This window comes from Pezoporus flaviventris, unplaced genomic scaffold (genome assembly GCF_033815535.1).
Source record: "Pezoporus flaviventris isolate CSIRO_AGI_PZ_B2104156 unplaced genomic scaffold, CSIRO_AGI_Pfla_v1 ptg000027l, whole genome shotgun sequence".
In the NCBI taxonomy this organism is placed as follows: Eukaryota; Metazoa; Chordata; class Aves; order Psittaciformes; family Psittacidae; genus Pezoporus; species Pezoporus flaviventris.
The window spans coordinates 260,616-273,921 of NW_026892575.1; the positions used below are offsets into that span (position 1 = coordinate 260,616).

The 13,306-nt window shown below is 41.5% G+C and overlaps 1 protein-coding gene across 2 annotated transcripts in view; it reads left to right on the forward strand.

Annotated features, from left to right (window-relative positions):
• The first annotated feature begins 6,500 nt into the window (after positions 1–6,500).
• Positions 6,501–13,306, forward strand: part of ADAMTS18 (ADAM metallopeptidase with thrombospondin type 1 motif 18) — a 75,593-nt gene continuing 68,787 nt past the window's right edge. The window contains exons 1-3 of one of the 2 annotated variants that reach the window (XM_061458455.1): positions 6,501–6,832; positions 6,996–7,074; positions 8,937–9,253. In XM_061458455.1, the coding sequence (XP_061314439.1) occupies positions 7,023–7,074; positions 8,937–9,253 (369 nt within the window). In that variant the 5' untranslated portion in view covers positions 6,501–6,832; positions 6,996–7,022. The remainder of the gene's footprint in view (positions 6,833–6,995; positions 7,075–8,936; positions 9,254–13,306) is intronic. The other variant, XM_061458454.1, reaches the window with a different exon arrangement.

A 13,306-nucleotide genomic window follows, 5' to 3' on the forward strand; every position in this document is an offset into this window, starting at 1 on the left:
GTATTAAAAAAATCTGCAAATAATGAAATTCAGAGGAGAGAGAAGCCAATTTTCTTCTTTGCTTGGCCCATGAAATTAGTAGCAAATAAAAGAAGAAACGCATGTAAAAGGGACTGGAGACTAAATCTTCCTAGCGACATTGTTCTCAGGGTATGCTGTTCAAAGGATATAGGGGTTTATGTTCAGAAATGCTGAGCAGGTTCAGCTCCTCTTGGTCTCATCTGGAGCTGTGAATTCTTAGGACTTTGGAAAATTAAGTCTCCAGAGTGCATTTGAGATTTTCATCCCACAACTCAGATTCCCACCCTGAAACTAACTGGATACAAGCCGGAAAATTGTCATCAGAGATCTTATCTTATAAAGCAATGCAAACTGGTGCTAACACTTATGGGAATGAGTCACATCAGCAGAAGTTACCTTTCCAGACCAGAAATAGAATGAAAAGCCAGGATAACATGTCAGGTATGGGGGAGATGAAGCAACACTAGTGGGTGTAGGGGAGAAAAAAAAACAGCTGGTAGCCTCTATTGGATGAAACAAGTTTGTTTTGTTTACAGAGATGAAAGAAGAACCAATAAGAAATGAATGAGGTACCACTTCATCCCAATGCCATTTGTTTTGGGGGGTGGAGTAACCTTCTACATTCCTATCATGGAAGAGAGAGGTTGAAACTTCCATGTGGATTTTCTTTCTTGGCATGGTTTATCCTTTTCTGGGGTGCAGATGCTGGCTGGCTGTAACAGAGACTGGGCTTTCCTTCCTGCACGTGATGCCAAAGTATGTCTGAAACCAATACTGGTGTCTTAGAAGTAATTTGCAGAGGTTTTAAGTATGTCTTTGTGACTCTGTAGGCTCCACAGCCTTCCGGGTAGAGAGCAGATCAGTATGCATAAAAAGCATTTTCAAACTGGATCTTTGAACCTGCTGGATTGCACGGTTCCTCCTGTGCCATTTTTGATCCATTGTATAAATACAGATTCTGGCACGTGCACAACAATATAAACTGCATAATTGTTTTTATTAGAGTTCTGTGAGTTTGGAGGTACCTGTGCTTTAATTACACTTGGCAAGGCTCCAGGAAAACTCTTCTAAAATGTAGTGCTTGCAAAGCCTCAGTTGGGCCACCCACAATGACAGCTTTTATTTTTCTTCTATTAGTGATGGACATTTTCATCTCATTTTGTTCTGGGTGTGTGACAGAGCCCCCATGTACCGAACTTCAGCTTCCCCCTGTTCACTTCTCAGCCACAGAGTGTGTTGGGACATTGTGGCAGCAGCTTGTGACATGTGGATCCAAGCCAAATCAATGCTGTTTGTGATGCTTTTAGGTTGTCTTTCTTGTTTCCTTGTTCTCCCCTCCCCCTACTAAAAATTGCTGGTGACACTAGAAATGCAATTCAGTTAGTCGTTTCTAAAACCAAAGCACTGCACCGACTGCAAGAGAGACGCAGAATGCTGCTCTGTGAGGTTTCTATATGTCAGCCGTAAGAGCCCAGCATGGAGGTGGTTTTAGTTCCGCTCCTGAGCCCAAATCTCTTGTGCTGCAGGACAGAGCAAGCACAATGCTAACAAGTCAGCAGGATAGCTGGAACTTCATACTCCATGCCAGAAAGTAGGATGTCCAGCTAGCACAAATAAATGTGTAGAACTAATCAAATTAGGATGGACATGCTGTGCAATACAGAGAAACGCATGTAAGCAGAAAATTGTGTTTAATATTTGTAATCAAAAGCATTTATTTGGGGCTATAACAGCCCAGTGCTACGTGCAAATTGGGTGAGGAAAAAATGTAAACATTGTTTCTTTGATTTCGTTGGGAGTTAGGGTACAGCAGGAATGCTGGATCAAGCTCCTTTTCCAGTGGCGGTGATTAAAGAGCTATGTGAAATGAATTTAGGGGTTTATTGACAGAAAATATTACTGTGAATGGTGGTGAAAACCTATTCCATAGAGATTATTCTTTAATGCATGGAGTTTGACAGAATTTATAGGGTGCAAACTGAAAACTGTGGGCTTAGAGACCATTTTGGGATGTAACTTCAGTCCCAACACTGCATTTTGAGGCTTCTGCAGAAAGCAGAATTTAATGCAGAAACTAGTGAGACAGTGGAATTTTATTCTGTGAACTTTCAGGCCTTTGAGGAACAGGAGTTAATGGAGGAACCATACTAAGTCAATCAGTAGATGTTTTTGTTACTTATAGAGTTTCCATGTCAGCTGAAATACAGTTACCCATAAACAGAATGACCAGTGACATGGTATAGCCCATGCCCTGTGTCACTAAGGAATGCAATTAGCCATCATGCAAAAGCAACTTTATTACAGTAGCTCATATTATAGACTGAACACTGGTTGGAAATGCAGAAATATGCTTTTGGGAACACACTAGACTAGCATTTTCCATTCCTGAGAATACTGTAGCAGCTTCAGGTTTCATAGCAGTAAATAAAGAAGTCCTCATAGTTTCTTTCAAAAATAGCCTTTTAAAATCTGGGGAGAGGGGAAGGATGTGACGTGGGAATGGTTCTGCTGTTAGCAGGCATCACAATAGCACCTATTACTTTGGCAGAGGGGTTGGAACGAGGTCCTTTCCAACCCTAACTATTTTATGATTCTATGATTCTATAAACCTGCTCTGAGGAAGTAAGAGCTATTGCTAATGCTGCTCCAGCTGGAGGGGAAGCTGACTGGTGTCCTTAGACCATCAGTCTGTCAGGATGTGCCATGTTCCAGCTGTGCCCCATTCCTTACCTGACATGCTCCCTATGGCCATGAGTGCTCTGTTTACAATCTGTTTTCTGCATGAGAAATCTCTCTGGCAGGAAGGATACAGCAGACTACCTTCTCAGGTTCTGTAACTCAGTCAGGTAGAGGAGCTACGATCCAGCTGAAAGGGTTTGGCCTCTTCCTAAACTGTGTGGTATTGAGTGGGTTTAGATAACGTATGGATAGACTTGATACCAGATGACTCCATCCCTGCAACGACACTTCATCCATATGATCCTTTCCACAAGTTCTAAGTTACTGGTATTTTGTTCAACTAAGAGTTTTGTCGTGCTACAACTGAGTAATAGTTGCAGAACTCTTTAGACAAATTATGTAAATTCAAAATATGCCTTGAGATTATTGAACTAATAACATAATGGGAAATAAAATCCTCCTTAGCAGATGGGGTATGTATGGAGCATAACCAGCTTTGGAGCATAACTTCAATTTGGAGCCTTTTCAGCTTGAAACAAAGATAAACTTGATGGGTTTTGAAAACTACCAGCTCATTCTAAAGAGGGTCATTTTCATTTGTAAAGGGGTTTCCATGAAGAGTTCCCCACAAAGGGTTTCACCCAGCATGTGGTTAATCACCACTCACTGTAAATGAAGGCAAAAGATTTTTGTGTTTCACAAGAGCGAAGCATCTTCATGAGGATAAACACAAAGAAAGCATAAAGATTGAGCTGGAAGAATCCTATGGAGTGCGTACATGTATCCTGATAACCTAACAAGTATGTTGCTCGGTAAGAAATAGTGACAGAAATGGTCAAGTACGAATGGCCAGCTGCAGTAACTGGATGCTGACTTAGCAAAAACATACCTGCTCTCATTCTACTACGTGTATTCACTCAGTACACTGTGACTGGCTGATTAAAACAACACCTCACTGCACCATTTTCCCTGGAAGTACTCTGCTTCCAATTATTCAATCATTTATCATTTAAATATAGTAAAAAATATTCAAATTCAGTTCTAATATAAATATATCTGGAAAAATAATCTAGATTGACAGAGGAAGAGGTGACAGCTAGCAGACAACAGACTTCTGTGAATCATTCACTCATCTCAGTGGTCACGAATGTCTCACGTGATAAAGAATTTGCTCTAACAAAGACAGCAAACCAAACATGATGGCATTTTAATTCAGGGCTTATTTCTTCTGCATGCCTGTCACTCGTTGCTGATAATGTGAGTTCTGTGTGGGGCTGGACTCTATCCTGAAGACCATGACAGCATAGCTCTTGGGGAAAAAAAAAAAGTCTATAGGAATTCACAAGAAAAGAGGGATTCAGAATTAGAAAGAATAAAGTTATTAAAACTAACAATCCATTTCCTCCGATAAACTAGCAAGTGGAGAAAAGAACATCTAATACCTTTGCATCTAGACATCAAGGCAATGGACACCTTGCGTGTAAGTGTAGTGTGTCCAGAGCAGGCAGATATGAAGCCCTGGTGAAACCTGGGCTATGCTCAGCCTCAATGTGGAGATGAAAGCGAAGCAGTAACTCACTGCTGGTGCAGAGTAGACACCCCCCTACTTTCTCTTGCAGATAAGACAGAAATCATGATTTCCTGAATCATGGTACATAGCTGATATCTTAATGCTGGAGATCCCCCCCCCCAAGAAGGGTATTACTGTCTGCAGTGCAGTTCTGCCTAAGGATGACAAGTTTCTACTGGATCTCCACACTTTCTTGTATTCACTGATAATGGAGGAGTCTCTCATGTAGGTGGAACTCACAGTGGGTGGATCCAAACAAGTAGGGGAAGAAAAGACCTAGTGAAAACATGACAAAACTGATCAGCACAAAAAAGTGGTGGAGCATCCAAATAGAGAGCTCAGGGAGAATGGAAAAGAGTCCAGTCACAGACTGCAGAGTGGTAATGATTATCTCTGGAGGAACACATGCTTGCTGGTCATCTGAGGTGGGAATTGCTAGGGAGTGGCGGGAGGAAGAAACCCCTCTGCCTGCATTGTTACTGCAGTGCTGACTGGAGAGCTTTATTTCTCTAAGGTTTTTCATGGTAACTATGTTTGCACATGGAAACGAGCTGCCTGCAGGATTCTCTGATGTTTATGACCATCACTGCTGGGATCTTGATTGACTTGGGGAGCAAAGTATGATGTTGTCTGAGCATGTTAACTAATCAATGTTGTTGCATACAGGCCAAGAAAGGTTGGGGTCCCCCTCCTAATGCCAAGTCAAATTTGGACACGTGTCATTTACAGCCATGCGAAGCAGTGTCACATTTTCTTCTTCTTTGATCATACTCAGAAGCGATAAATCCCCAGGGTGAAATCTTAACTCCACAGAAATCAAGAGCAAAACTCCCTTTGGTGGTGGTTGGTTTATGGCGAAAGTTGTCTTTTTCTTTCTTAAACAAGTCTTGTAATTGCTAGAGAACTGCATTCATTTCCCTCCCTCCACAGCAAGTAAAATGTCAGTCTTCACAGTCAGGTAGTCTACTGAAAACAGTCAGACCTGTCCATTCAGGGTGTTGAGGGCCAATAATAACATTGAAAGCCCAATAATTTTATATTTTTCTCCTATTGTCTGCAATGCACAGCGTATTTTATATGTTCTGCTCCACTGGGACCATCATAAACCTGCAGCCAGCTATTTCATTGGGATTTACTCAGTGGGAGGTGACAGGTGCACTGTTACAAAAAGGTCTTGAAACTTTATCATAATATATTCAGCAAGGTGACAATGTAAAGCCCACTGGGAAACAGTGAGAGGTGAAGGAGAAATTCCACACCTGGGAACTTATTTAATGCTTAAAGACAGCAAATGCTTTAGATGGGAAACTGTCTCAGATCTGTCTAATCCACTGCCCCAAACAAAACCCCTGGAGAAGGAGGCAGAAAGAGGAGATGACCTCCAGCTCACCCCGGCTCCTAGTGTGCTCTCCACTCTGGGATGGTGACACCTTAAACTGACACAGCTGCTGTTTGTTCTCATGGTGAGGCCTTAGCACAAAGGAGATTTCAAGTGAAATTGGACTGAGACACATACTAGAAACCCTTCGAGCGCAACAGGGAGGTCATCAGGTGAGGGACACTTCTCTACGTGCAGCCAAAACCATCAGGAACAAGTTCTGCATTGGCTTCCAGCCTGGACCAGCCCCACTCACTTCAATACTTCAGTTTCCTTTCAGATTATTTAGATCTTTAATACTTTACTGCAGTTTTCTGTAGAAGGGAAGTGTAACCTAACAGCATACATAGGAGATTAGTGAAGACCAGAACCAGGTGCTGCACTTGGCTCCTTTCACCCGTGTAAGCCACTGTCTAAAAGTCAGCTCCATGACGGACAGGAGTGCTGGATTTTGAGTAACCGGTCACAGCTGTGTTTTCTTCCCAGACAACCTAATCTTCGTTTGATTTACTTGTTTGTCTGCCTCTTTGGGGTTGACTCTGCTCCTCTCCCAGCATCATCACAAGAGCTCCCGTGCGTCTGACGGAGCCCCGTGCCTCGGCCCCTGCTTTCACCCTGCGAGGTTCCCCTCGCCCCCTCAGGTGTGTGCCAGCCCCAGCGCTGCGCTGTCCCGGCCCCTCCGCTTCCGCCGCCCCCCAGCCCAGGTGCCTCCCCGCCCGAGTCCCGGCCCCGGCCCTGCCCCGCCACCTCCCCATTGGTCCCGCCTGCTCCGCTCCGCGTCGCCCCCCGGGCGGCGGCCGCTCCGAGACGCGGCGCCGGAGGCAGCGCTGCCCCGCGGCGGCGGCGGCGGCGGCGGCGGCGGCTTAAAGCGTGCGCGGCGGCGGTGGCGAGGCGCGCTCACCCGCACCGCACCGGGCACCGCTCCATGGGCTCCGCCGCCGCGCACGGCGGGGACGCGGCGCTGCGGGCCGGCTGCCGGAGCTGCTGCGGGGCAGAGCCCAGGTGACCATGCGGGGGATCCGGGCTCGCCCGCCGCACGCTTCGGGGAGCAGGTAGCACACCAGGTGCGCGGCGGAACATGGACTGTCTCCTGCTTGTCGGCTGGACTTTACCTGTTGCGATTCTCAGCGGCAGCTCCATGCGATTCCTGGCTCTCCCGTGGCTCGGAAGCGCTGTAAAGGCAGGTCGAGAACACTTTCTTTTGCAGTCGCCTGGTGTACTTTCAGACCAGGTTACTGCGCCGTTTCTGTGCCTTGTCTTTCTGCCTTCCCTTGTCAAGTAAATCTCGCCCAATACTTCTTTTTTTTCTCTTTTTTTTTCTCTTTTTTTTTTTTTTTTCTCTTACAGACCCTTCAGCTGTGCTGCCTCTGCTGCATGTCTCATGCAGCAACTTTAACCAGTGACAGCATCAGTGAATTGAATCATGGTTTGTATTGCTCTTTCTGTGTATATGAACATTTGCGTGGATGCGTTTTTTTTTGGTGGACTGAGCGTTTAAAGGGAAGGAGCCGCAGTGTTAAGGGAACATTGGAGTGAAAGCAAGTTAGCTGCTGTAAAATAGCTAACCATGGGCAGAGATTAAGTTGTTAAACCGCATGTGCAAAAGCTAAAAGGAACAATATGTAACAGCAAAACGAATGAGATGGTAAATACACCCCTGTTTACATGTGTGATTAGAAAAATGAATGCATATGTATCCACAACAACAAAACCTCGTGTGTCTAGTACGGAAGCAATGAGACAGAAGTAATGAAAAGGTTTGAGTGGGAGAGCAGAAGAAGCCCTGCAGCGCAGGCTAAGGGAAAACAAACCTGGTGAGGAAGGACTTGTGTGAGTGAGAGCTCAGCAGCTGTTTGTTCCCAGGTTGCGGAGACTAACACTTAGATGCTGATGACTTTGGGAAGTTTGAAGTGCAGTATATGCTTTTTATTGGGTGCGAGTGGAAACAAAGTACAATAGAGAACCACACCAGGGTGCAGAAAGGAAACCCCTCCTGCACCCTATTGTTTGCTCGCTGGGGGATTCCCTCTCCAGCAGCTGCTTGCATTTTTTGGCAACTAGCCTGCTTAGCATCCTCAACTCCTGCCGTTGATTAACACCACTTGAGGAGAGTCAAAGCTTTTGATGCATTGTTTCCACTGTCTTAAGGAAAAACAACCTATCACTGGTAATGTTTTAAACTTAATGTGTATCAAATAACATCTATTCAGGCAAAGAGATTGATAGTTTTTGCAACATCTGGTACAACACAAGAAGCAGGATTTTGTTTTTATTTTTTTGAATCATGTTATTTCGATTTAGGAAGAGAAATGAACTGTTTTACAGTCAGATGCATGAGCATCTTTAAGTATTGACAGAGAAATATATCTCAAAACTGAAATAGGGTTGGGAAGCAGTTTGTTCAGCATAATTACTGAGTAGGTGCAAAGGTCCTGGTTCAGCCAATGGCTAAAATTCAGACCTGGCTTCCAGGATACAAGTAATCCCTGTTTATGGCTAGATCAGCAGTGATAGTGTACTTCAAGCTAGGCACCTGCTTATACAGCTACCTGAGTCATGGCCTCTTTTTTTTTTAACTTTCTTAGGTGGTTGTGATTAGATCTTGGCCTTCTCACAAATAGTTTTGTAGTTTTTCACATATTTTGTCCAAAACAGTAAACTTCTTTGACATACAATTTTAGCAATGGCTGAATAAAGGTTATTAGGTAGGATGTAATCTCTTTCTGCTGAAGGTCAGTTATGATTTGAAACCCAGTCTAACCAAGTCACTACAAAGAGATGAGGTCTTCCTCAGTTAAGGCATTAATAAATTAATCCTTTGATCCATTTGAATAAGTGGTACAGTTCTACAAAGTCTTAGTCATGGTTACCCCTACAGTAATGTAATATTTGCTGCCTTCTTAGGGAAAGAAAAAAACCCTCTTAAGCACTAGTGGCCTTCACATTTGACAGCAATTAATACAGGGAGAGGGGGAAAACCTCCGGATCTGCTGGTGATGACAAATGCCTTCAGAAGACTGATTGTGGGAATGTTCACAGCTATGCTAGTTAGTCTGTACCTCTCAGTGGGGCAGAAAAGAAACAAACACAGTTTGAGAGCCTGTGTGAGTTACGGGGGTGAATTTCAGCAGGCAAGACTATACACATGTTGCCTGCAGAGCTTTCAGGTCATTTCCAAAATGAGGGAATGCTTCCTGCCATAGTAAAAGTTTGATGCTTACCACATTAGAATGACACTTGCCTTATTTGTTGGATAAAAAAGCTGATGCTAACTTTTTATCATTACAGATTATGTATTTGTGACACCTGTCAAAGTGGATTCCAGTGGATCATATATTTCACATGATGTTTTGCACAGTACTAGGAGAAAGAGATCAACTCAGAGTTCAAAGAGTTCCTTGCACTACAAATTTTCAGCATTTGGACAGGAACTTCACTTAGAACTTAAACCTTCAACCATTTTAAGCAACAGTTTTATTGTCCAGGTGCTCGGGAAAGATGGAGTGTCAAATTCTCAGGAACATGAAATTGAGCAGTGTTTCTACCAGGGATTTATAAGGAACGATAGCACCTCCTCGGTAGCAATTTCTACATGTGTAGGCTTGGTAAGTGTTTCTTTAAAACAAATCAGCATCAAAAGTATTTTCATATGTGGAATAGTAGCTGAAGGTGATTCATACAGTATTTAGGATACCATGAACCATTGGAATGTCCTAATACCACTAGTTGGTATTGCTTTTAACAGAAGAAGTTTTGTTATAGCCAATGAGCTGCTTCACACCCTTTGTGGTTTTTGATCAGTCTTTTGGGGTAAAAAGAGTGGCTGGTAGTCCTAGTAATTATACCATGCCAATTTTCATTTGTTTGTGATAAGTGATATGTTTTTTGCTTGCTTTTAAGTAAATGCCATTCTGAACTAATATGAATAAAGAAAAAAAGAATTCAATCTGTAAGCTTGTAAGAAAAAAAATATTATACCTAGGTTTGTCAATTGCATTAAGGAAGGGCAATTTCTTAGCTCAGCAGCAGTTAGGAACCAATTTCCCTTCACTTCTTTTGACAATTGCTGGCTTGTTTGGGGTTATAAATTTGAATTAGTTGATCTCTTATAAATGTGTTAAATATTATTATTGCTTATTTTCCATTTATGGATGTCATCCAAGTCTATGAAAAATTATTACTCAGAAATTATTTTTTCAAAATACATTTGACAGTGCTCATTGCCTTCCGAGAAGTCTTTATTGATGTAATTCAGAGGAATCATCTACAAAACTAATAGTTATTGATGCTCTTTAGCCTTAAGCCTTGTACTTGCAAAGCAGTCTCTTGTGGATGCAGATTAAAGCAATGACATTTGAGCATAAGGTCTATAAAACTACCTGTATGCTTTGTGGTTGACTGAGGTCCAGGGGATATGTTGGGTCACCCTCTAGAAATCCGTTTTGTAAAGGCACTTGTCCATAAGGGCTATTAAACTGTGTGACCAGACCAGAAAAGGAGCACTTGAGACGCCCAGTGTTTCCTTTGAAATAGTAATCTGTGACTTGAAGACTGTTGGTTAGGAAGAGCTGTTGAATACTGATAAGTAGTTGAAGTAGCCTGAATTATAATTTGAATGCTCTACTTTATTTATTTATTTATTTTTAATTCTTAGCAAGTTAGAGGAATTAGTATGTTATAGTTCACCTGAACAGTTGAAAACATGACTTTGAAGCAGGTGCCAGGTATTGGAATGAAGCTCTCTTCTTTTTAACTTGTGTTTGTGTTAATATCAGATGTGCTTAGCTGTTACTGTGGAAGCTTCATTTTCACAACTGCTAGCTTTATTCATGCAGGAAAAAAGCCTGTTCTCACTGTTTGTCCTTTCCTATAAAGAAGTGCTCTACCTGCACACAACAGTTATGGTTTGGGTGATCTCCCTTGTTTGGTCACGTTTTGTTTTTTAACATGCCTTATGAGCTAAATGAAGTTGGGCTTGTCAAGTCTTGTCTGGAGAAGGAAGGTTCAAGTCTGCCTCAGGTCACAAAGAAACAGAATGTGGTGATCTTAACTGAGGCTGAAATGGATCTTTTACCACTGTCTCGACATAAAGATTGTTATGACTGGTAAGATTCACTTAGAAAAGATCCAGAAACTGATCAAAAGAGAATAAATATTGCCATGAACAAATTTATTATGGCAGTACCTAGGTTTTTGCAATATCTAGATTATCAACAATTAGAATCTTTAATCAGTTCCAAGGTTGAGCAGATTTCACTTTAAATTGTTATTTTAAGCAGGTAAGTGAAGTAAACCGTTATTTATAATAATCTCCTGCAGAGTAGGTATCACAAAGTGTAACTTTTTTCCTCTCCCTAGCCGTTTATTAAATAATTTCAGTGCACCTAATGAATCCCAGGGAAGTTATCAACAAGATTCTTACTCTTCCAGCTTGCAAGGCTGCTTTCTTAAAACTGTGTCGTCAGCTGTCTATAAAGACAACCACGTCACTTTTCACTGTGATCCAAATTCAGTAATCATATGTTAAGTCTGGACGCTGTGCTCTGATCAAGAGAACCTTGTGAATAGCTTCTATATCCTCTTTGCACCAACTACTTTTGTCACTTGGTTGCCCTTCTTTCCTATTTGCTTTGTTCACTGCAATTAAACCAAAAGTGGTGTTTCTTCTATATGGTTGGTAGCACTAATCTTTCCATTGTTCCTTTCATTAGCAATAGCTTCCCTACAATAAAACTGCAGTGACCCATTCTTTCAAGCCTGGAACAACACAATGTGATTTGGAAGCAATTGCATTTCAATAGACTACAGGGACTCTTTGATCTAATTTTTTGGATGACCTAGAGTATTCAGTCATTCAGCTGTCTGTTATCTGCCATTGCCTGCAGAGTAGGCTTTCAAGAGAGTCTATATGAAATGGTTTGTTAGGCAAGATGACCTTAACTTAATACTGGAAAGGGGCAAGAATTTGTTCTTTTGGTACAGATCTGTTAAGAGATGTGTGCATCTTACTTGTGTTTTAATAGTTTAGTTGACAGTAAGGCCCCACAGTTTTATGCTGATCTGCTGATTTGAGACCAAATATTTCCATCAGTCAACACGATTTTCTTGATGCGTCAGAAGACAAAACTGGGTCTGTGCTCTATCTGAATAAGTACTTTAATATATTAAGTTAGCATTTTAGGAGAATGTGTACAATTTTAGTGTGAGTACTGTTTCTTGTCTCTTCATCATCAAAGTGTTGAGGTACTTTGATTTTTTTTTTCAATTGGAAATTTGCTTTCTTCTGTCTTCTGCCCTTTTCTGTTTCCTTTATTTGCTGGAGCAAAGCTGTTATGCAGTAAGAAGCCCATGATTATATCTTTTAAATGAAAGTATCTTGTATGCAAGGAATCTTCTTTCAATCTTCCTACATGTCTGCTTCACCCTCAGACATTGAGTAGCACCATCATACTTAGTGATAAGAGCATGACAGATGTATTAAAATCCAGGCTTATGTTGTACATAGTACAGATTTGCTCAGTCATTTTATCAAAGTTGCTCAGAAGATGGATGTACTTCACTCACCTTCAGAAAACCGTGTTCTGGACTGTCTGTGGAAAATATGATACATTCCTTCCAAAGAAATTGTGATAATTTTGTTCATTTTCATGTATTTTGTTAATACATTCTCACTTTCAGTGCTATGTTTTGGGTGTTTTTTTTTTTAACTCTTAAAACCTTGCGTTAATGGGTTCACTTTTATTAGTAAATACAATTTGAGTTTCTCTCTGGCATCAGTTTAATGCGGCCCAACTAGACACTAATGCAAAATTTTTAACTCCTCTCTCCACTGATATTCATTATTACTTGTAATAAAGGTCCTGCATTACTCCATCATGACTTCTTGGAGTTTCCTTCAATCCCTTCAGCAGTCCCAGCTGATATATCCAGACCACTGGTTTGTCTTGTTGGTTCATCCTTGGCTTGGATTCTCCAATTCAAGCTGTTCATTCTTCCCAAATTAATTTTTTTTTTCAAACTCCTGGCTTCAGCCAATTCTTACTTAATTGTAATTATATTACTATTGTTATTTAGTAATATAGTATTTCTTATAATTGCCTTTAGCAATTGAATCTAATTGGGAAGCAGACTATGCCAAATCCACAGAATTACAGGGGCAAGTGGTGTCAGTGTTTCAGAAGGAGATGGTGCTGGCTGCTGTTAGAATAAAAGGTTGGTTTTAGGACTTACTCAGTGTTATCTGTATTCCTGCCTCATTCTCTTGCCCTTTGCCCATTCTCATCTGCAATTTGTGCCATCTCATATGCATTAAAACCAGATATTTACTGTTGCTTCGTTCTCTTTAACTCCCCTTTCATGATGACATTGTCTCTGAAGACTTGCTGCTGTCTTATTTTGTCTATAAACTATGTGGTTGTCTTTGTATGCTAGTTTTTGTCTCCTATCTCATTATGTTGGGTCTATGTATACATAATCTCTTGTATAAAGTGAGCTGTTTGCAGTCACACAGTAAATTAGACCTCTGGAGTTGTCAGTAGTCCATTTGTGTTCTAGAGACATTCTTGAAAGTAATTTATAACTGTGCATTTTGGAGCAGAAGTCATGTTCCCCTTGTGAGCAAGAACTCTCTCTTACAAAGTGAAACAAATTTACGCTAT